We start from the raw sequence: 25,314 nt of genomic DNA on the forward strand, positions 1-25,314 counted from the left end.
TTATTGTAAAATGACTTTTATTACATTCTTAAATCCACATATTGTGTCTCCATTGTAGCTACAACAAGAACTCTTTAATGTGTTAAAAAATACCCATAGGCTTCATATTCATAATATATTCTAAATTATATATTTTAAAAATCCATATTGATTTCAATAATCATCTTAAAATAGAATGAAAACATGATAAATAGAAGTATCATGAAAAGAGAGGAACCTTTAGGGAGATATTATTGAAAAAATAGAATAACAACTCTCCAAGACAAAAAGGAGGACACTAAACTGATGAGAAAAAATATGACAGACAACGATAGAAATTAAGAAACAAAAGATCACAACAAAACCAACACAGGGTACATAGATTAAAATCCATCTTTAAATGTAATTACATTTTAGATCCTATTTATTCAAAAATGTAGGCTCAAAAGTCCTGTAATAATATTGATATTAGACTGGGATCAAACCTTTGATACTTTTGTGATCAACATTCACAAGAACATGTACACGGTGATCAAGGTTTTAAGGTCTTCTATTCCGCGCAAGGTGTCAGACTAGGCTAACTGACAAAAACACTGGAACAGAGAGCCCAGCTATCTCCCTGAGTGACTGAGAGGAAATGTAACTGCACACCTTGCGAACTGCCTTAAAAGAAAGAAAAGGCAGTTTTAGGTGTGCAAATACATAACCATCTAAGTTCTAAACACTTACAAAGCATTTCACTTAATAGAATCCCCTCTGCCTTACGAACCATAAACTCAAGTCAGTTAAACTAGTTCTGTGTAAAAGTTGGGTGTTGTTATGTTGAGAGAATTAAAAACCTCTTGTGCTGTACTTTTAAGGGGTCTCAGGCTGGAGTGCTTATGAAGTCTACTGAGACATCTAAACAGGGCTGTTTAGACCTTCCTAACTGAAATCGGGAAAGACATTATTGCACAGTCCCAATATGACATGGTTGTAAGCTCCCAGAAAAGTGTATCCCCCTAAATACCAACTACTTTTATATATACAGTATGAAGAACCGCACTGTTCCAGCATTGCAAAGTGAAACATATGATTATTGAAATATAATTGGACAGAAAATATTCAAGGCCCGTAAGTGATTCTCTCTTATTGTGGTAAAAGTAATACAAGTATTCTGCTCTGACCAAACCTTTCACACTGCAGCTTGTCTATGTACAAGCTTTGTACTGAGGGTGTTGAGAGTTTTTTGAAATCCGAAAAGCCCCTTTAAGAATAGTTCAAAAGTAATATCCTGCCACACCCAATGTCCCTCTCCCTAAAAAGAGATGTTAAATCTAACTTTGACTTCCTAGTATAGATTAATACAAATCTGCGCTCTCATTGAAGACAGAGGGGCAGATTTAATGCTCCCAAATAAACAGTGTGGAAAAATATATAAACATAAAATACATATTTTTGTACTATATCATCATCCTTCAAATTGCATTATAAATTATGACATCTCAAATACTCTATAATCTAAATGTTGAAATCCCTAACTCTGGGGGGTAGCTGATGGCTCTGTTAACCCTTCATTATGCCGTGAGTGTTTTTTGAGAGGGTGAGGTAGACGGGGGAGGGTTAGGGAGAGAAGGCATCATTAACAAATCATCACACTTTCAGTTCAGTCTGAAACAGTAGACTGCCTAAAAACATACAGGGGGAGCATGAGTCCCCACCTTCCCCATACTAGTCAAAGGTCAAACTCTAAACACCCCTTCCAAATTGTTGTTGGTGCCCAGGTGGGAGCACTGGAAAGTGTTTTCACCACCTATTTGTTTTCTTCTTATCATCTGCTTCCTTTCCCTCTTGAACAAAGTCTTGTATTGGACCTAGAGACCCCTGGTTTGAGGGATGGGAAATATCCTTCATTTCCTGGGGAACTCTACCTCAGTTGCTTTAGTCCTGCCTGTCTGAGGCAGGAGGATGTCCCACTTCTGTCAGTTTCAGGAGGACAATCGTCAGTCTCTGAGCTGGAACCCTGAAATTATTTGTAGCACGAGAAAAGGGTCCAGATTCGGTGAGAGAGGGCTCATTGTCGGTAAGTGCTATTCATCTAATAATTTTCCATCCCAGTACCCCGGAATATGACCAGAAATACTTTGAAAGACGCTGTACTGGCGAATCTATTTATTTATTTGCCTTTATTTAACCAGGTGAGTCATTGATAACACATTCTCTTTTACAATAACAACCTGAATAATTTTTACGTATTATACATCTCCCCCTCTCCCTCCCTCTCAATATATATATATTTAAATCTCTGTCTAATTTTATTTTCACATGAGTAAATATAAGTGTATAGTTAAAGAACATTTAAAAATACTTATGTGATTCTTCTCTCTTGCTCTCTCTCTAAGTGGCATTTGCAAGGGAAAATGTAGTGGGACTGAGGTCTTTGATTGCACCTAAAAAATGTAAGTCGAGCTGAAAAATATCAGTGTCTGAATGTGTGCCTGTAAAAATACATGTATAGGTCAGCATAAGTGCTTTGTCTTAGTGCTGTGTGTGCAAGTCTGCATGCATGGTAATAGTTGCATCGTCCATGTCTTGCATGCAAAAAAATGTGCCCACTTATCCATTTGATCTTGGTCCCTTTAAACAGTTTGTTCATAGGATACAAAACGGCAAAGTATGGGCACTACCAAATAAGAAACTGGAGAAAAAAAATGCAGCTGTCAAACTGCAATAAGATAAAAAAGAGACTACACAGCATCTCCTCCAATGGGGCAGGATTGTATAGTACATTCAGTCTCATGCCTTGGGCTGTGCTGCATGTCTGTGGGGTACATTCAAGATTATCTTACAAGGACATTGAGAACTGGAAAAGAAGTCAAACTGGTTTTACAGAGGACTTCTGCTTAAGGGAAATCTCAAAGCTCTTAGAAAAACCATCTGAGATTGCAAAAATACATTCTCAGAACCGTTTTACTCCCCCCAAAATAGGCAGCATGCATATAGTACCCAGCACCTAGTATTGAATTTTGTGGCCTGGACTGGCTTACAGTCCAAGCAACTCCATAGGGTGGAGGTCTGAGGTGAGAGTAGTATGTCCTAAAGTGTAGCGTGCAGGGTTGTCACAGAGCTGCTGGTTACTTCGCTGTTGCCACATTCCTCTCCCTACCTCTCGTTCCCTACATCTTTTTGTCTCTATATGAATCACTTTCATATCTAAACAGATTTTTAGTCCATTGTGGAGTCTGGGAAGGTGATTTCACTGCTGAACACCTCACGGTACAGAGGGGGGAAATTGTATGCAGTCTCCGGGTGGAGCAGACTGAAAAACTCGAGCTTGTCAATGTGGAGATTGCAGATGGACTTCATCATGGGAAGCTTGGACACCATCTTAGAGGTAGAAGAGACACAGAGAAAGGAAAAAGTGAGACAGAAAATGTGTATCTTTCACATTTCACCCCAAATCCTTTAACAAAAGCCTGTTTTAGGAATAAAGGAATACATCATCGTCTGCCAATATGTACCTTTGCCAGTTTCTCCTCTGATGAGCCACCTCTGTGTAGACAATGTTGCAGAGCCAGATATACTTTCTCTTGAAGCTTCTGTACCTGTTGCCTGTCTGTCAACCATGGTCGGTCTGGAGGAAAAAAAGAGCAACAACCACAGTCAGTCTCTGCTGGTTTTCCTTCTTACATATTACTTAGTGTCAGTCAACGGGAGACAGTGTGAGAGGATTACCTGGTGACAGGAGAACAGAAGCACTGAACAGAGCCATCTCCTCTTCAGAGAGCTGCATACGACTCAGGCTCTTGGCCAGGTCAAACACAGCACCCACAAGGTCATCACAACCTTCGAGGAAAGAGGGGGGGGAACATGTGTCTTCAAAACAGAAACGGCTGACTTGGTTCACTTTTTTTTAAAAGTAAGCTAAAAAAAGGTTGACCTAGAATTTTTCGACTATGTGGGTGGGTTAATATATTTATATACTTTTTTTTGTGTGTGAATATACTCTGATGGAATATTAATGCCTTGGTTTCATAAAGAGGGAACTCACCAAGAGCTTTGAAGGTCTGTACGCTAGCAAACTTGCTATCAAACAGAATAGTGTTGTTGATGGGGTTGTAGGCTCGACACATGCGAATCAGAAGCACATCCAGACATCCTGAAGAGGAGACCGTAAAGATGGAGAGGAAGAGGAAAAGGGAGAAAAGGGGGACAAAGGATGCTCCAACACGTACACACAAACAATATGAAATAAAACATGAATTCCATGTTGTCAGTCAATAGAATACATCCATTTCATATCACAACATCAAATATATTTCAATCAATTATAAATACAATTATTTTTACAATACAATGTGTTACAATTCAAACAAAGATGATGAACAAACAGCACATAAAAGGAAAGGTGGGCGAGAAGAAAAACAAGAAGAGCCATCATTAGAATAATAACTTTTTTCTTGAACATCGTTGGAAACAGAATGTGGCCTTTGCCACATTAGGTTAAATTGATTGTATATTCTAAAATGTAGTCCTAAGTGGCGAAGTTTGTTTGTCTGCAGACACACATGTTTGTCAAATATACTATTGTGTATGAATGCTGTAGTACTGAAACATGGAAATGCAGTTAATGCCTACATGCTCAGATCGTCTGAACAGGAACTACAGTGGGCTCCGAAATTATTCACACCCTTGATAAAGATGAGCAAAAATGACTGTATAAAATACAGTGGCAAGAAAAAGTATGTGAACCCTTTGGAATTACCTGGATTTCTGCATAAATTGGTCATACAATTTGATCTGATCTTCATCTAATCACAACAATAAACAAACACAATCTGCTTAAACTAATAACAGACAAATTATTGTATTTTTCTTGTCTATATTGAATACATAATTTAAACATTTACAGTGTAGGTTGGAAAAAGTATGTGAACCCCTAGATTAATGACTTCTCCAAAAGCTAATTGGAATCAGGAGTCAGCTAACCTGGAGTCCAATCAATGAGACGAGTTTGGAGAATCCTTCCAGATCCTTGATATCCTTTGTCTGCGCTTTTGGACTTCCGTCTTCAATTCAAACCACAGGTTTACAATTGGTTTCAAGTCCGGAGACTGAGATGGCCATTGCAACATGTAGATTTTTGTGGCCAATTAACTCTTTCACACACATCAATATCCACATAGAAATGGTTGATTGGCCACAAAATCTACATGTTGCAATGGCCATCTCAGTCTCTGAACTTGAACCCCATTGAAAACCTGTGGTTTATATTGAAGAGGGCAGTCCATAAGCACAGTTGAAGGATATCAAGGATCTGGAAGGATTCTGTATGGAAGAATGGTCTAAGATCTCTCCTGATGCGTTCTCCAACTCATAAAACACCTTAGAAAAAGGCTCAGGGACATTATTCTCATAAGGTGAAATCAGGGATGGCAATAATTTTGACCTGTACCTTTTTGAGAAAAATAATGGTTACTTGTTTAACAAAATCTCTTTTCTGAGAAATTGTATTAGTATAAAATAATATAATTTCCCCAATGTTTTTTGCATACAATATAGCTCAGTATTTCAATTATTTATTTTATACAATAATTTTTGCTCATCTTTATCAAGGGTGTGAATAATATCAGACCCCACTGTATGCTTTGAGGTCAGAGAAAGCTTGTGTATGAGGCCATGGAATAGAGTTGTGAAATGCACTCATCTTATGTCCTAACAATAGGTACTGACCTGCTTTGAGAAGAATGACCTGGTCGTTCTGACAGAGATCCAGGAATCCATTGATGCGCTTGGCAAACTCCACCACGTACTGGATGGCATTGGTGAGGTGGATGGCACACTGCTGCCACATGACCTCCGCAGACTGAAAGAGAGAACAAAGGGATGCCCATGTTAGATATAACATTGGGAATAGCACATAGTGGTGTAAGAGTAAATAGGTCACAGGTCACTGAGTTAATCTTGGTAAAGGACATTGATGTTTACCTTGCTCTGGAAGCTGCGTGTCTCCTCAGGAGTGTACAGGGACCAGACAAGCCTCTTCAGCTCCTCACTGCCATGCTGACTGGTCTCTATGTGAGACTTTACCACACTAGCAGTTATACGTTCTGTAAATGGACAAGACATGTATGGTTTAGCTATCAACCACACTCAATGAAAAAATGATCTAGTGTTAGTTATAGTGACATACAGCAGATGGTGATAGAGTGACTGTTCCACTTACCGATCTCGAGCATGGAGAATCCCTCGGGTAGAGGGTTGAGCAGCGCGTGTGTGAACAGGCCGGACTCGTGCAGCAGTTGGTACTCGTGCTTGATGTGGTGGTTGCTGTCTCCGAAGTCCAGTCCGTTCTGTTCGGGCGAGCTTTGAGAGGAGGAGCTGCTACCCCCGCTTCCCCCCATAATTTCCAGATTGCAGTACTCTCTTTCAGCGCCCTCTGGTGTCAGGGGCAGGTCACACAGCAGGCCGTCTGGCAAGGTGATGTCATCAAGGTCGCTGAGGGCGGCACTGGAGCCTCTGCTGTATGCCCGGCTGTGACCTCCGACCTCGCCTCCCTCCTCACGGGCGGCAGTTAACTCCTGGGATGCCTGGTGCTTCTGGACCTCAGCATACAGGCTGTCTCTCTGCTTCTTGGACATGCGGCCAAACTTCACCGCTGTACCAGGAAAGGAGATAGAGTCAGTAAATAATCAGGGAATGAATTATGAGCTCATACAGTAAGTCCATATGGAGCCAATACGGAACTTGAACAATTGCAAATATAGAAGAAAATCCACTCATAATTTAATTTCATTGCATCACTGCTGTCTCTCAGGCATGATTCCAGGAGTGATTTTACACAGTGTAACACAACTCCACATTTGGCCTTTCAATAAGACCTAGAGAGCTCTAGCGTCCGGTGAAGAGACAGACAGGGGTCCCCTCTGGACTGACCTTGCTGTGTGTGTGTGTGTGTTTCACACTCACCATCACGGCTCATGCCTAGGGCCAGGCACTTCTGCAGCCGGCAGTGTTGGCAGCGATTCCGATTGGTGCGGTCAATCAGACAGTTCCTCTGCCGGGAACAGGAGTATATAGCATTGTTCTGCTGGCTGCGTCGGAAGAAGCCCTGCAAACACACACACAAGCACAAACACCATCAGGGAGGCAGGTAACCTAGCGGTTAGAGCGTTTGGCCAGTAACCGAAAGGTTGCTAGTTCGAATCCACGAGACGACTAGGTGAAAAATCTGTCGCTCTGCCCTTGAGCAAGGCACTTAAACATAATTGCTCCAGGGTTGCTGTCAATAATGGCTGATCCCTGGCCGTGATCCCACTCTCAGGGGGAGTGGGAATTGCAAAAAACACATTTCCATTTCATACCAAATACTTATACAGGTTCCACACTTGTACAGGTTCCACACTTGTACAGGTTACACAAGTGTGAAACAGAACACATAAGCTTGAGCTATTTGACCATGAATACAGGTGCTGGGATGGATGGGCACTGGGCAAGGGCATACAATATATAAATAGTCTAAATTGATTGAATTTGCTGTGGGTATTCTAGAGGGATGACAGTATGTAGAACTAAAATAGAACACTTGGAGTAAGTGTATCTCTGAGATTGAGGTAGCTCACCTTGCAGCCTTCGCAGGTGATTACACCATAGTGGATCCCTGATGACTTGTCCCCACAGATCTTGCAGGGTATTACTTCAATTTGTGCTGGAAGTAGAGAGAGAGGAGGAACATTTAGTACATGGCATACTTAACACTTAAGACTCACTAGACTAGATAATAAAATATAACTTGATGGTGACTTGGGTTTTGATCTCGTCATGATATGGTCCTTAGGAACTGTGCCAGAACTGTCTGAGAAAGTGCAAGACAGGTGTAGATATACCTACCCTATCAAATAAGAAGGGATAGAAACATCTGCTCAATCTTTGCTCCCAACTGCCCTGATTTTGAACTCAACGGAAACACTATACTCCGAGTCGGTATCCACGTCATACGAAGGAATTTCCCTTGACAACACCCACAAATTGGGGAAAACAAACATTCTTTCCCATTGACCCCCATTGTAAAAGAGCCAATTTCATCATCAATTTTTTTGTTATATATGAATTACATGCAGAAAAACTGCTGTGTTGTTTAATGTACATGTAACCAGCCAAAAAATCCTGATCTACGAGAAATAGAGCCTGCGAGATGAGTCATGTGGCTTCAGGCTATTTGGCGTGGGAGAGTGGGAAATGTGGGGAACCGGTGCCCAAGTAGGCTACTACTTTGAAGAATCTCAAATATAAAATATATTTTGATTTGTTTGGTTACTACATGATTCCATATGTGTTATTTCATAGTTTGGATGTCTTCACTACTATTCTACAATGTAAAAAATAGTAAAAATAAAATGAGTAGGTGTGTCCAAACTTTTGACTGGTACTATACCTGTGGAAAACATTTCATCACAGGTAAGACATTTAACTTGTTGAGTATAGTCTGTTTGTATCTCCACTCACTACTTGTAGCTATATAGTCCATTTGTTTGTGTTGTTGGTCTTGGCTAGCTTAATGTTCTAGCACTGTCATGAAAAGGGACATGAGGGAAGCCCTACAATATTATGTTTTTAGTAGTGAGAACGCTTGGGCAGAAGCAGGCAATGTTGAAAGGTATCCTTTAGACATGTTGTACTTTTCTTAAATGTAGTTTTGTAATTGACTAAAACAAACAAACAACAAGAAAAAGGTTACGTTTTTGCTGTGAGCCAATGGGGTAAACCACAGGTTGTTTTCCCCACAGAAGTGGGGGACGTGACGTTCTATCTAATACCGACTGGCACTATCAGAGTCAAAGGCCAATTTGCAGCATTTTGCAGGAAAAAAACTCCATACTGGTGATACGAATATAGAATTAATTCATATAAACAGAACGCTTAACAGTATGTGCAACAGTGTGTGAACAGCCCTGAGCCCTCTCTCCCTGGAACAGGCTATTATTTTCATCATACCAGAGTAGCAGGTTAATTGCATTTACTGGGCCTGGGGTAATAACGTTTCACTGTTCCTCCTCCAGGGTGAATTAAATGTTATAGGAGGTTAACAAAAGCCCCCGCTTCAGGAGAGCCTCCTATGCTACACAAGATAAAATGGCTACTCTCAAAAAACAAGTGGTTGTTTTTCTGTGTTCGCTTTGACTGCTGGGTGTGTTAAATTATTTTTTACTAAACTATTTTGTATTACAGTGACGCAAGGCATTAGGTAACATTTACTTTGCAGGTAGCAACTGTATTAACGGCCCTTTACCAGCCCAACCAATCACCTGAGTGAGCCTGTGGCTATATACAGTAAGTGCGTCACACACGGGGAGCAAAGCAAATTACTAAACTATAAAGTTGAAATCTCAGCTTCATAGATAGGAAGGGAGAATGCTCAACTACTACTGCTTTGTGAGTGGGAGTCTTTTGCATAATGTGAGTGAGATATTTGAGTGGCTTCCCGGATAGAATTCCTACTGACCTACAAAAAGCAAATAGGGAAATAAATATATAAAGGCAGTGGAAAAAAACCTCTCTCTCTCTCTGCACTCTCTCTCAACCCCATCTAGCGCTCCTGGCCCCCACCCTCTCCCTGTTATATAACTGCCGTCTGGCCGAGTTTCACGAACACACTCATTCAGGGGAGGTGACCCTAGCAACGCCATGACGAGCCTACCCCTTCCCTCTCTTATCGCTCCCATAGGTTCCCGGGAGCATAGCTTTGTCTCTGATATGTTAACTGACATGCTGCTCAGCTGCGTGGAAGGCTATGAGAGAGGAGGAGCTGTTCTACTGACACACTTTCCAATTCAGCAAGGGGAGGCGCTTTGGTTGGCATCCCTGGCAATTAATTTGATTTCTTTCTTTCCTGTTTTAAGGTGGAACCAAATCTGACTCAATCACTGACAGGGGAATGGAAATGTTCACAGGCTAAAAGAAACAGTCCATGTTTGATTAGTGAAAGATTGATTATCACTTTAGAATCTGTAGAGTAAATACAGGTGTATCGACATCCATGTTCCACTTATGTAACACCAGGGAGTGTGAGAGTATTTTAAACATATCTGCAGTATATTATGAAGGGGCCCTGATTGTAACTTACACTGGTGCTCAACTTGTGGAAGCATGTCAGGTATTTGAGTGCAGTTTCAGCTGTCTCGGAGACGTTCATAAAACTAGTTCTACCCCTAGCATAACCACAGAGTCCTGCAGGAGTGTTATGGGCTGTCTGGACAAGTCAGTTACATAATGGGTCATGGCTTCAACACCTGAACCCTTTTTACACAACTCTAATTCATTTCAGGACATTTGAATCATGTGAAAGAATATGGCATTTAAAGTACACAAAGTACCATCCAGTATGTAGCACTATGGAGCAGTGCAGAATGTCAGCAAAGTTCCTGGACATTGTTTCAAGAATGACAAGTTCTCGTGGGCCTTACTTTTCTGGTTTGGTCAGTGGGTCAGGGACGTTTGACCTGAAGTCTTGCGCTGCCAACAAGTTTAAGCAAAGGACTTTGTCTTTAACTCTCATAAATTAACTCTCTCTAGGAAGACTTATCTCATGGAAAACAACAAGTAATAACCATGTAATAGCCATTGCACCATGATAAATACTAGGTAATTAGTGGGCAGAAAAATAAAGTATAACCAATATGAGTAAGATAAGATGATATAGGCTACATATAGAGAAACCAGTTAAAAAGTATTCATATTAAGGGAGGGTACTGATGTTGCAATAGCCTTTTACTAAATGGGAGAGGAGTGTTGTGAAATTGTTGTTGAACAAATTATTATCAAATAACTCTTCATGTATAATCTAATTCAAACCAAGCACGGCGATACTCTAATTCAAAACAAGCACAGCGATACTCAGTGGCGTGTCCAGGGGGTGGCCCATGGTGGCCACAGCCTCCCCTGAAATCTGATTGCCCACACCTAGAAATTCTGAAATCTGATAGATCGTCTATGAATATATTGATTATTTCGAACAAGACGCGCACCGACAGTAAGACTCATCAATCTCACTGGAGAAAGAATCGGAGCGAGCAAAACCGCGCCCCTGTTTTAGTATGTTTAGCCCATGTATCTGATGCTGTCTGGATAAAATAGTATGACATATCATATTATTTTTGGCCAGACAGCATCAGATACATGGGCTACAGATACTAAGACAGAGGGGTCCTGTTGGCCTCGCTCGGATGCTTTCTCTGGTGAAATAGATTCAGCCTCTTGCGAATTGAAGGGAAATTATGAAACACAGATAGACACGAACTTGAAATATTTTATACGTTTGTTTCTTTTTTTATTGTTAACATTTTGGAGGAAGCCTGGCTTCCCTTGGTAACCATGAATACACGCCACCTTGAAGAAAAATGATGATTGCTAAATACTGCACAATTTAAACACTTGCCCAAAACATGTGTAAATATTAGACTAGAAATTGTGCCTTTATGTATCATACTTATGCTAAAATGTTTATTCTATTCTACTGAGCCATTTACTTTATGTTCATATTCTTATCTTTAATTATTTGTTATTGTTGCTGCATTGTCAAGAAGGAACCTGCATGTAAGCATTTCGTTGGAGAGTGTATACCATGTGTATCCAGTACATCTGACTAATAAAACTTGAAACATGAACTAGGTTGAATGTCATTACACATTTGGTGGATGTAATAGATGTCCCTTTCCATTAAACGTGCGCAGGTAACCTACTTAACCTACTTTTTGAAGTGATTTGTTTGACAATCAGATGAAAACATCATGACTGGATGTGTTCATGACACATTAAAAGGTAATACATTTTTACAGTTAAAAAAATGTTGCGTACGCGCAGCTATTATATTGAAAAAATACCCTTAAACTGGGTCTGTGCCCCACCTTGGCCACCCCATTTAAAATGTTCTGGACACACCACTGGCGATAATTACGTACAATACTAGCTAGCAAATTCACACTGCTTCAAAAAGTGCTGACAACATTCATGCTTTATTTAATATACAGACAATTGTGATTGAAGGTGGGAAATGTTTTCGCGCAGTGAAGCAGTTAGTGGTACTGTCAGACTTCGTTCACATAGGATTTACGATATGTTGCCTGTAAAAAAAAAAGGACAATGTTTATATGACCCCCTTACAAACAGGCCATTCAACTTTTATATAGCCATTGCTTAAGGCTGGCACCACAGGCTGAAATGACCTTTTTATCACGTACAGTTGAAGTTGGAAGTTTACATACACTTAGGTTGGAGTCATTAAAACTCGTTTGTCAACCACTCAACAAATTTCTTGTTAACAAACTATAGTTTTGGCAAGTCGGTTAGGACGTCTACTTTATGTATGACACAAGTAATTTTTCCAACAATTGTTTACAGACAGATTATTTAACTTATAATTCACTGTATCACAATTCCAGTGGGTCAGAAGTATACATACACTAAGTTGACTGTGCCTTTAAACAGCTTGGGAAAATTCCAGAAAATGATGTCATGGCTTTAGAAGCTTCTGATAGACTAATTGACATCATTTGAGTCAATTGGAGGTGTACCTGTGGATGTATTTCAAGGCCTACCTTCAAACGCAGTGCCTCTTTGCTTGACATCATGGGGAAATCAAAAGAAATCAGCCAAGACCTCAGAAAAAAAATTGTAGACCTCCACAAGTCTGGTTCATCCTTGGGAGCAATTTCCAAACGCCTAAAGGTACCACGTTCATCTGTACAAACAATAGTATGCAAGTATAAACACCATGGGACCACGCAGCCGTCATACCGCTCAGGAAGGAGACGCGTTCTGTCTCCTAGAGATGAACGTACTTTGGTGCGAAAAGGGCAAATCAATCCCAGAACAACAGCAAAGGACCTTGTGAAGATGCTGGAGGAAACAGGTACAAAAGTATCTATATCCACAGTAAAACGAGTCCTATATTGACATAACCTGAAAGTCCGCTCAGTAAGGAAGAAGCCATTGCTCCAAAACCGGCATAAAAAAGCCAGACTATGGTTTGCAACTGCACATGGGGACGAAGATCATACTTTTTGGAGAAATGGCCTCTGGTCTGATGAAACAAAAATAGAACTGTTTGGCCATAATGACCATTGTTATGTTTGGAGGAGAAAGGGGGATGCTTGCAAGCCGAAGAACACCATCCCAACCGTGAAGCATGGGGGTGGCAGCATCATGTTGTGGGGGTGCTTTGCTGCAGGAAGTTAAAGCTTGGTCGCAAATGGGTCTTCCAAGTGGACAATGACCCTAAGCATAATTCTAAAGTTGTGGCAAAATGGCTTAAGGACAACAAAGTCAAGGTATTGGAGTGGCCATCACAAAGCCCTGACCTCAATCCCATAGAAAATTTGTGGGCAGAACTGAAAAAGCGTGCGCGAGCAAGGAGGCCTAAAAAGCTGACTCAGTTACACCAGCTCTGTCAGGAGGAATGGGCCAAAATTCACCCAACTTATTGTGGGAAGCTTGTGGAAGGCTACCCGAAACATTTGATCCAAGTTAAACAATTTAAATGCAACGCTATCAAATACTAATTGAGTGTATGTAACCTTCTGACCCACTGGGAATATGATGAAAGAAATAAAAGCTGAAATAAATCCTTCTCTCTACTATTATTCTGACATTTCACATTCTTAAAGTAAAGTGGTGATCCGAACTGACCTAAGACAGGGAATTTTTACTTGGATTAAATGTCAGGAATTGTGGAAAAACTGAGTTTAAATGTATTTGGCTAAGGTGTATGTAAACTTCCGACTTCAACTGTACCTATCAATTTTAAGATTTGTTGGTATCTTCGTCCATTAATATCAGTATTTTCAAGGAGTAAACATAAAAATGTCAAAAACTTGAATTAAATGTAAATCTTTTATTTAGTTTATCATTATACCGTCATCAACATTTTTATGAATTTTAACCACTTTAAAATGAACATACATCAATAATTGCAAGCTCACTGCATTCAATTACACATCATTTAAAAGCATATTTCATAGAGAATGTTACAAACTGGACTATATTCAGTAACTTACTTTGAAGAGATGATGATTGGGTCTAAATAGGCGTTTGGTAGTCTAAATACAGTGTACTCGTCTTTAACTGCTATTTCCCAAAAGTCAGACTCTTCCCACACGCAAATGTATTTTTCTCAGGTTCAAAAGCATTTGCATTCACCAAATTATCTGTGATTATCCTTAGATATATTCTTCAGACTTGCCCAGAGAAAATTGTTGATGTGTTGTAAAAATGTTATTCCAGATAACATTTTCTTTGGAAAAATTAACCAAAAATGTCTTTAGTATTCTACAGATAGAAAGATGAAAAATGTATTTATCCAAATCTGCTCTGGACAACTCAGATCCTGGAGTATTTTAACAAAATTAAACTTTAGGCTGACTTCATCCAGTGTCCCCCCAAAACTTTTTGTGCGATATGCAAATATGTGCATATTTAATGAGATATTGCCTAATTTTCAGACTTTTACAACATATTTCTAGAACATGTTAATACAAAAAAGTCTTAGAAAAGTCTGGTAAAAGTTGATTTTTATATGATTAAGGGGGAAAAATACCCTATCAGGGTGTGGTGCCTGGCAACTCACAACTGAGCAAGAGAAATTCAACTTTGACCCTGTTGTTTCGACCATTGTCATAGTAACCTGACATGACAGCAAGCAGCATCATCAAGTTCTAAATTCCTCCGATAGGACAGAAGAGAATGCACTGCTTTCCTTTCTTCACATTCACAACAGTAAGTTAGCAGTTCGTCATACTTGTTGCAGGCTGCAATGGCCTCAATTTCCTACTTAACTCTGAATGACCCCCCACAAAAAAATCTGGAAAAATACGCATACTGTCTTAATAAAACTACCTTTTCCTCCCCCATGCTATGGTAGCTAGATTGTTCTGGACGTTTAGTCTAGCAAGGGTAAACAATAGACTGGTGCAACCTGTTTGGCTGAATGCGGTACATAACACATAGCCACCCAAGACAGTAGGGGAGAGGGAGGGACAGGTAGCCTAAAATCACACACTGGCAACGATTTTCAAATGGAAGATGCACCACCAAATTTTACAGTAGATATGGGGGTATTTGAATTTGGCCCACAGAATTATACCTACGGAGGAGCGGCTTCTATGGAGGATCTTTGAAGGTCTTTTAACTTCACAGTTGGCTTAACTTTGGACCAGAGAAGCTAGCTGTGTGTGCACAGTGGCACCAGAATAAAAAAACATCTTACTTTTAATAAATCCAATGTGAAATGTGATAACTATAGTGTCCCTAACTAGCAGTGAAAAAGTTAATCCATTCTAATTACAAATCTCTCTCTATCATCTGAATCACACTTGTAACTTCAGTAGGCTACAGCTATGCTTCAGAGGGGGAGGGGCAGGTAGCCTACACACACACACTGGCAAAGATGTTCAGCTTGCAGGCAGACACTGGAAGAAGTTTCTGCTTGACAGAGGTAGGGCTTTGCATAGGCGCTTGCTGTGTTTTTTCGTGGGACTGGAAAAAAATGCCCGGAACGTAAAATACCATTATTAAAACCAGTTCCCATGCTTTTAAAACAATGGTTCTGTTCCGGAACAGTTTAGATCACTTTAGTTCCCGGGTTCTGATTATGTTCCTTGAAAGATGTTGTTATTTTCTAGACTTCAGTTCTGTTCCATGAACCAGTACTAGCCCCTGGTTTTATGTACTCACTGGTCGCGGGGGATTAGGAGTGTATTGCCGGCTACGCTATTTACATTTGGACACCAAAGACCAGACAACGTATACTTTGGTGAACCTTGGGGCTAACTAGGTCAGTTGGTGGAAATAAAAGTACAGGCTTTGTCGCCGGCAATAAGTCAGCAAAAAGTTGCTGGCAAAACGTCTTGGTTTGAAAGGTACAGGCTTTACAGCAGGCTTTACTGCTGGGACAAGCAAACTGGCTGTCTCTGTCAGGCAGTTTGCTTGTCCCAGCAGTAAAGCCTGCAGTCACAGAGACTTTTCTCTCTTATCTTAACTAACCAAACAGCTCACAGGGAGTCCGAAGGTCCTATTTACCTTCTACTTTGTATTTACTTGACACACTGTATGTTTAACCTCAAAGTAGTACCGCAGAGCGATATACTTTAGCACAAATGCTACAGCCAGAGCGTTTAACCTACATTGCATATGCGATAAGTGTGCTTTAAGGTATATATAATATGGTCCTCTTGTCCTAGAGCTTTATTGCAGGTTTAAGCGGACATTTAGTTCTTAAAACATAACCCTCTCTCTAGGCTGGGCTGCTGATGGGGCCTTCAACTACAGTGCCTAGCTAGCACCTGTTTTCTAAACAGTTGTGTGGATAGTGATAACTTATCCCTCTCTCTCTCCACTTCAGTGTGACCTACAGACACAAAGTACTCTGCGAGAGGGTATGGCTGATACAGAGCCCCACTCTTTAAATATGCCAGGAGGAGTGAGTAATTCCTCGGTAGGAGTAAAAGGAGTGGGCTGAGAGTTGACTGAGAGGCCCTAAGGCAGGAGTGGATGGTGCAAATAATTTTTTATTTTTTATATTTTTTTCACCTTTATTTAACCAGGTAGGCTAGTTGAGAACAAGTTCTCATTTGCAACTGCGACCTGGCCAAGATAAAGCAAAGCAGTTCGACACATACAACAACACAGAGTTACACATGGAATAAACAAACATACAATCAATAATACAGTAGAAAAATCTATAAACAGCATGTGCAAATGAGGTAGGTTAAGAGAGGTAAGGCAATAAATAGGCCATGTTGGCGAAGTAAATACAATATAGCAATAAACACTGGAATGGTAGGGTGTGCAGAAGATAAATGTGTAGTAGAGATACTGGGGTTGCAGTGGTGGGTAGTATATGGGGATTTGGTGACAAAACGGATGGCACTGTGATAGACTGCATCCAGTTTGTTGAGTAGAGTGTTGGAGGCTATTTTGTAAATGACATCGCCGAAGTCGAGGATCGGTAGGACGGTCAGTTTTACGAGGGTATGTTTGGCAGCATGAGTGAAGGATGCTTTGTTGCGAAATAGGAAGCCAATTCTAGATTGAATTTTGGATTGGAGATGTTTAATGTGAGTCTGGAAGGAGAGTTTATAGTCTAACCAGACACCTAGGTATTTGTAGTTGTCCACATATTCTAAGTCAGAACCATCCAGAGTAGTGATGCTGGACAGGCGGGCAGGTGCGGGCAGCGAACGGTTGAAGAGCATGCATTTAGTTTTACTTGCATTTAAGAGCAGTTGGAGGCCACGGAAGGAGAGTTGTATGGCATTGAAGCTCATCTGGAGGTTAGTTAACACAGTGTCCAAAGAAGGGCCAGAGGTATACAGAATGGTGTCATCTGCGTAGAGGTGGATCAAAGAATCACCAGCAGCGAGAGCGACATCATTGATGTATACAGAGAAGAGAGTCTGCCCGAGAATTGAACCCTGTGGCACCCCCATAGAGACTGCCAGAGGTCCGGACAACAGGCCCTCCGATTTGACATACTGAACTATATCGGAGAAGTAGTTGGTGAACCAAGCGAGGCAATCATTTGAGAAACCAAGGCTGTTGAGTCTGCCAATAAGAATGTTGTGATTGACAGAGTCGAAAGCCTTAGCCAGGTCGATGAATACGGCTGCACAGTAATGTCTCTTATCAATGGCGGTTATGATATCGTTTAGGACCTTGAGTGTGGCTGAGGTGCACCCATGACCAGCTCTGAAACCAGATTGCATAGCGGAGAAGGTACGGTGAGATTCGAAATGGTCGGTAATCTGTTTGTTAACTTGGCTTTCAAAGACCTTAGAAAGGCAGGGTAGAATAAATATAGGTCTGTTGCAGTTTGGGTCTAGTGTCTCCCCCTTTGAAGAGGGGGATGACCGCGGCAGCTTTCCAATCTATGGGAATCTCAGACGATACGAAAGAGAGGTTGAACAGGCTAGTAATAGGGGTTGCAACAATTTCGGCAGATAATTTTAGAAAGAGAGGGTCCAGATTGTCTAGCCCGGCTGATTTGTAGGGGTCCAGATTTTGCTGTGGGAGAGCGCAGGGCTGTTGACCGGGGTAGGGGTAGCCAGGTGGAAAGCATGGTCAGCCGTAGAAAAATGCTTATTGAAATTCTCAATTATTGTGGATTTATCAGTAGTGACAGTGTTTCCTAGCCTCAGTGCAGTGGGCAGCTGGGAGGAGGTGCTCTTATTCTCCATTGACTTTACAGTGTCCCAGAACTTTTTTGAGTTTGTACTACAGGATGCAAATTTCTGTTTAAAAAAGCTAGCCTTAGCTCCCCTAACTGCCTGTGTATATTGGTTCCTAACTTCCCTGAAAAGTTGCATATCACGGGGGCTATTCAATGCTAATACAGAACGCCATCAGTCACCAATGATGGTGACAGATGATCTAACCTAGTTACATTAGGTTAACAATCTGTCACGACTTCCGCCGAAGTTGGTCCCTCTCCTTGTTCGGGCGGCGTTCGAAGTCACCGACTTTCTAGCCATCGCTTATCCTCTTTTCATTTTCCTTTGGTTTTGTCTTGTCTTGTATCATACCTGGTTTCAATCCCATCAATTACATGTTGTGTATTTAACCCTCTGTTCCCCCTCAGGTGTTTGTCGGTGATTGTTATTTGTAAGTGTTTGTGCACGTTTGTCCTGGCGTGCGTAGGGTATTGTACCCATTTGTTGAGATTAGTTGAGATTTTCAGGGAACTGCACGGGCAGGGTGTAGTGGTGTATATTGATGACATTTTGATATACTCCGCTACACGCGCTGAGCATGTGTCCCTGGTGCGCAGAGTGCTTGGTAGCCTCTTGGAGCATGACCTGTACATCAAGGCTGAGAAATGCCTGTTCTTCCAATTGGTCCGTCTCCTTTCTAGGGTATCGCATTTCCACCTCAGGGGTGGAGATGGAGAGTGACCGCATTGCAGCCGTGCGTAATTGGCCGACTCCCACCACGGTAAAGGAGGTGCAGCGGTTCTTAGGGTTTGCCAACTACTACCTGAGTTTTATCCGGGGTTTTGGTCAGGTAGCGGCTCCCATTACCTCACTGCTGAAGTGGGGCCCGGTGCGCTTGCAGTGGACAGCTGAGGCGGACAGGGCTTTTGGTCACCTGAGGGCTCTGTTTAACTCGGCTCCCGTGCTGGCCCATCCGGATCCCTCTTTGGCGTTCATAGTGGAGGTGGACGCGTCCGAGCCTGGGATAGGAGCTGTGCTCTCTCAGCGCTCGGGTACGCCACCGAAGCGTCGCCCCTGTGCCTTCTTCTCGAGGAAGCTCATCCCGGCGGAGCGAAACTATGACGTGGGGGACCGGGAGTTGTTGGCTGTCGTCAAGGCTCTGATGGTGTGGAGACATTGGCTTGAGGGGGCTAGACACCCTTTCCTCATCTGGACTGACCACCGTAATCTGGAGTACAACCGGGCGGCGAGGAGACGGAACCCTCGCCAGGCAAGGTGGGCCATGTTTTTCACCCGTTTTGTGTTCACCCTTTCTTACAGACCAGGCTCCCAGAACGCGAAGGCAGACGCATTGTCCCGGCTGTATGACACAGAGGAGTGGCCCATGGATCCCACTCCCATACTCCCCGCCTCCTGCCTGGTGGCGCCGGTAGTGTGGGAGCTGGACACGAACATTGAGCAGGCATTACATGCAGAGCCCGCTCCCGTCCAGTGTCCTGCTGGGCGTCTGTACGTCCCATCTGTTGTTCGTGACCGGTTGATCTATTGGGCCCACACGTCACCCTCCTCTGGCCATCCTGGGATTGGTCGGACAGTGCGCTGTTTGAGTGGGAGGTACTGGTGGCCTACTTTGGCTAAGGACATGAGGGTTTATGTTTCCTCCTGCTCGGTGTGCGCCCAGTGTAAGGCTCCTAGGCACCTGCCCAGAGGTAAGCTACACCCCTTACCCGTTCCACAGCGGCCTTGGTCGCACCTGTCGGGGGATTTTCTTACTGATCTTCCGCTCTCACAGGGTAACACCGCGATCCTGGTCGTTGTGGATCGTTTCTCTAAGTCCTGTCGTCTCCTCCCTCTGCCCGGGTCTCCCTACGGCCCTACAGACTGCGGAGGCCTTGTTTACACACGTCTTCCGGCACTACAGGGTGCCTGAGGATATAGTGTCTGATCGGGGTCCCCAGTTCACGTCAAGGGTCTGGAAGGCGTTCATGGAACGTCTGGGGGTCTCGATCAGCCTTACTTCAGGTTTTCACCCGAGAGTAATGGGCAGGTGGAGAGAGTTAACCAGGATGTGGGCAGGTTTCTGTGGTCCTATTGCCAGGACCGGCCGGGGGAGTGGGCGGAGTTCGTGCCCTGGGCCGAGATAGCACAGAACTCGCTTTGCCACTCCTCCACTAACATCTCTCCCTTCCAGTGCGTACTGGGGTAACAGTCGGTTCTGGCGCCTTGGCATCAGGGTCACACCGAGGTTCCTGCGGTGGACGACTGGTTCAGGCATGCGGAGGAGACATGGGAAGCTGTCTTTGTCCACCTTCAGCGGGCCGTGACGCGCCAGAAGAATAATGCAGATTGCCACCGCAGTGAGACCCCGGTGATCGCACCGGGGGACCGGGTAAGGCTCTCGACCCGAAACCTGCCCCTCTGCCTGCGTTGCCGGAAGCTGGGTCCGCGGTTTGTGGGGCCATTTAAAGTCCTGAGGAGAGTGAACGAGGTATGTTATAGGTTGCAGCCTCCCCCCGATTACCGCATTAACCCCTCGTTCCGTGTCTCTCCTCAGGCTGGTGGTGGCTGGCCCGCTCCAGGAGTCTGAGGTGCGGGAGGTTCCTCCGCCCCCTCCGGACATCGGGGGGGGGCCCCGGCGTACTCTGTTCGCTCCATACTGGATTTGAGGCGCCGGGCGAGGGGCTTTCAGTATCTCGTGGAGTGAGAGGGGTACGGCCCGGAGGAGAGGAGCTGGGTTCCGGTCGAGGACGTGTTGGACCCATCTATGCTGCAGGAGTTCCACCGTCTTTGTCCGGATCGCCCTGACCCTCGCCCTTCGGGTCGTCCCCGAGGTCGGTGTCAACGCACTGCTGGAGCCCCGCGTCGGTGGGGGGGGGGGGGGGGTGGGGGGGGGGGGGGTGGGGTACTGTCACAACTTCCGCCAAAGTTGGTCCCTCTCCTTGTTCGGGCGGCGTTCGGTGGTTGAAGTCACTGACATTCTAGCCATCGCTGATCCTCTTTTCATTTTCCTTTGGTTTTGTCTTGTCTTGTTTCACACCTGGTTTCAATCCCATCAACTACATGTTGTGTATTTAACCCTTTGTTCCCCCTCATGTGTTTGTCGGTGATTGTTATTTGTAAGTGTTTGTGCACGTTTGTCCTGGCGTGCGTAGGGTATTGTACCCATTTGTTATATTTGTTATGTTTCCCGGTGAATTTTTGTCTAATAAACTGCGCCGCTGGAAACACATTTTCTCTCCTGCGTCTGACTTCTCTACCGCCAGTATGCACCCCTTACACAATCCGTGTTAGTTACTGTGTTTCTAATAAATATTGTACTGTTTTTTGTTTTCTAAGACTTATACCTTTTCTGTTTCATTAGTGGCTTTATATTTGGCATAAGAAATATCCATTTCTCTTTTGCGCTTTACGTATTTTATTCCACTGCTATATATCAGTCCTGAAATAAACCATATGGTATGGGGTGCTCATCCCCACCACTGGAACACATTTAGGGTTGTGCTACAACCACAGTTCCACACAACATATATAAATCCATGTCTATTTGGCTCTGTTTCCAGACAAATAGTCAGACTGTGCTTTGGGCAGTTTTTCATTGTAGCCTATAGGCTTTATCTGGGGCCCAGAGTTTTTCCATACTGTGTAGGGAATCAAAGGATGATGCCATCCAGCCTAGGCAGGGAGTTAAAGCTCAGGGGGTGGAAAGTTAGCAGTTAGTTGTCAGAGAGAGGCACCTTCACACATACTGTAGCCCCACTGTGAACATCTCCTGACAGATAGTGACTTTGAGCTTGATCAACAGTGCCCTTGGGAGCAGAGAGCTGCCATCACTGCTCTACTTTGTCTTTGATCCCTTACTAAAACTATACCCTAAAACTATGCCCTACATGGCTGTAGCACTTCAACCAGTGTGGCAGACAGAGTTCTCTTCTCACGTTATAGGAGAAGTGCACGTCATAAAAGTCATTGCTACAGTGGCTAAAGCCATTGCGTTTACAGCAGCCCTGCCATTGGCACCTGAGGGTCCATCCATAGTCACAGAGGTGTGGATTACTGGAGAGAAAGAGAGCCGGGATTTATATAATCGATTCTACTATATATTGATGCAAGCCGTACTTGAAAACAAATGGGTGACATAGATTCTGGTTAATGTAATCAAGTAGTTAAGCTCACAATGGAAACTGAGTGAGGGATTAAGGTGTCCTGCTGAGAGATGAATGTAGGCTACTGGTTGTTGGTCCCCATATCCTGCTGCGACTCCGCATAGAAATTGCATAATAAATGTAAAATCCGGATGAATATTTTGGATAAAAGATATTAGATTCTTTTTTTATTTAACCTTTATTTAAGTAGGCAAGTCAGTTAAGAACAACTTCTTATTTACATTTACATTTTACATTTAAGTCATTTAGCAGACGCTCTTATCCAGAGCGACTTACAAATTGGTGCATTCACCTTATGATATCCAGTGGAACAGCCACTTTACAATAGTGCATCTAAATCTTTTAAGGGGGGGGGGGGGGGGGGTTAGAAGGATTACTTTATCCTATCCTAGGTATTCCTTAAAGAGGTGGGGTTTCAGGTGTCTCCGGAAGGTGGTGATTGACTCCGCTGTCCTGGCGTCGTGAGGGAGTTTGTTCCACCATTGGGGTGCCAGAGCAGCGAACAGTTTTGACTGGGCTGAGCGGGAACTGTACTTCCTCAGAGGTAGGGAGGCGAGCAGGCCAGAGGTGGATGAACGCAGTGCCCTTGTTTGGGTGTAGGGCCTGATCAGAGCCTGAAGGTACGGAGGTGCCGTTCCCCTCACAGCTCCGTAAGCAAGCACCATGGTCTTGTAGCGGATGCGAGCTTCAACTGGAAGCCAGTGGAGAGAGCGGAGGAGCGGGGTGACGTGAGAGAACTTGGGAAGGTTGAACACCAGACGGGCTGCGGCGTTCTGGATGAGTTGTAGGGGTTTAATGGCACAGGCAGGGAGCCCAGCCAACAGCGAGTTGCAGTAATCCAGACGGGGCAATGACCGACTACAATTATTTGCAGAAAAAAATCTAAAATCACAGTCAGCTGTCTGGTAAAGTATGAAAGACCAACATGTGGTCTTTTGGCTTTTGTAAATAAATGATTTGCCATATGATGCAAAATTGCCTACCAATAATAACCAATAATAACTGGCCTACAATAAACGGTTTAATATGCCTTGTAGGTAAAGGAGGTTGCTTGTACACCAGAAAAGGCTCTGTTTTTGACAGTCAACCGCATGGGTTTGCACATGCCATGAACCTCTGCTCTGCCATCCTGTAGTAACCACTGGTTATTTGTTCACTGATAATGTCCTCAGATTTAAGTAATAATAGGCTAATGTTAACGGGTTGCTTTAGAAATGACGAGAACCCTCAGAAGACATGCCTCCCCACCCACCCATCCTCCCCACCCTCTCTGAACGCTGTGTAATCCTCAATGACAGAACTAGGTCAATGGAACAGCGGACTCTACCTCACACAGTCCGCCATGACTGGATGCAGAAAACAACAACAACACCCGCCCACGCACCACGAGTAGGAATGAAACGAAATCAGCATTCTCAAGTTTTGAGGAGTTGGGGGAAAATATTTGTATATAATATTAATACATATATTTTATATGATCAAGTTAATTATGGCCAACAGTACTAATGCAAATACAACCTACCTACGTACAGAATGGCAAATAGAGCTGAACAACGATAATATGTAGGCCTAATAAGAAATATATTACACGATTATATAATGTTTTTCATGAGTCTTTCAATCACTCTCCCACCACCCTTTTCTTACATAACCAAAAATGTTTGCTGCCAATTGCTGGCAAAGACAAACAAATCACCATCTACATTAATCTGCACACTAATAGCCTATGGGACATTTTTACTTGAGTTTGATGTACTTTTTAAATGTGCAGATTTAAAAGTGCAGTGTTTTTATTATTCTAAATTAACTTTGTAAAATATCCTGACGAAGCACATAGAGTGGGCTACTTGATTATTTGTCATATCTCATGGCCAAACAGTTTACATTTATCTGAGATCTATGTCGTCGTTCATTCCCAAGCGCGCCCAGTTTCAACACTACTGACAGTTCAGTAGACTATTTCAAAGTAATGCGTCTATCATAGTTTACATTACTCCCATACAAAACTGTCACTTTAATGAGCAAAACACAGACATACACATATATGCTATACATGTTTGTAATTATTAGAATAAATGTAAACGTACCTCTCATATTCTTGCTGTTATTATATTTGAGTCGCAAAACTCAACGTAAAGAAAATAAAACGAAGGAATATAAAGATGATACACGCTTTTTCGCTCCGAAAAGGAGCTGTTGAAAGTAAAAACAACAAATCCTAATATGTTTTCTAATAGCTGGTATGTGAAGCAAACAAAATATCAAACGAATAGGTTAAGTTTGTTAACGTATTTACTCCGTGTAGCACAAGTATTCTTCCTGTGACTGTTCACAATGAAATATTGTGACGAACTCCTGGTCTTCCCACCTCGTTCCTGTACTGGTGCTCACTGTCTCTTATCGCTCGCTGCTGTAACCTTCTTTCGGCGCGTGGACTCTCACATGATCTTGCTCGACTGGCCTGCCTTTTCCCCGCGAAACAGCACGCGCGCTTAAGGAGGATCGGGCTTTCACTTGCGTGGGAAAGTGTGGCAGTGTGTCACAGGACCAACATCGTGGGAAATATTCCTACGAGGCTTTTCTTTTCCTCGTTAAAAGATTAATACATGCTTAAAAAGTAGTAGTAAGCATAGCGGTGCTCTGATTGTGCGTTTTGCTTTTTTCTCTTCTCCCACTACAAGGCTATTTTGTTATCAAGTAATAAGCACTTTATTACATAGGCTATATGTACATTGATAGTTCTGTATTCACAAATCAAACCTGTCTAATATCAAACGTATCCTGTTGCATCAATTTATTTTAATTTTTTATTATTAGACTTGAAATCATTAATTAATTGACATTTTTCTTCAGTGAGAACCTATGAGCATAAAAACTATTAATTATAAAGCAGCATTATGCATCCATCATGTAACACAAGTAAATAAAGACAAAACAACATGTCTTGGAGAGAAAATATGTAGGCTATGAACCTTTATATACATTTTTTTGTA

At 42.7% G+C, this 25,314-nt stretch overlaps 1 protein-coding gene across 2 annotated transcripts; it reads right to left on the reverse strand.

Moving 5' to 3' along the window:
* On the reverse strand, positions 1-24,747 carry LOC120052463 (nuclear receptor ROR-beta-like). 2 transcript variants are annotated; one of them, XM_038999387.1, is made up of 10 exons: positions 24,409-24,747; positions 7,581-7,666; positions 6,928-7,069; positions 6,185-6,616; positions 5,947-6,068; positions 5,692-5,824; positions 4,010-4,180; positions 3,694-3,804; positions 3,480-3,592; positions 1-3,345 (listed from the first exon to the last, which is right to left on the reverse strand). In XM_038999387.1, exons 1-10 carry the CDS (start codon positions 24,413-24,415, stop codon positions 3,184-3,186), a joined length of 1,479 nt encoding a protein of 492 aa, XP_038855315.1. In that variant the 5' UTR covers positions 24,416-24,747; the 3' UTR covers positions 1-3,183. The 2 variants fall into 2 exon arrangements, with proteins under 2 accessions (XP_038855315.1, XP_038855316.1); XM_038999388.1 differs by having other exon boundaries at positions 4,010-4,117; positions 24,409-24,746.
* Positions 24,748-25,314: the final 567 nt, after the last annotated feature.

Source organism: Salvelinus namaycush, chromosome 8 (genome assembly GCF_016432855.1).
Source record: "Salvelinus namaycush isolate Seneca chromosome 8, SaNama_1.0, whole genome shotgun sequence".
In the NCBI taxonomy this organism is placed as follows: domain Eukaryota; kingdom Metazoa; phylum Chordata; class Actinopteri; order Salmoniformes; family Salmonidae; genus Salvelinus; species Salvelinus namaycush.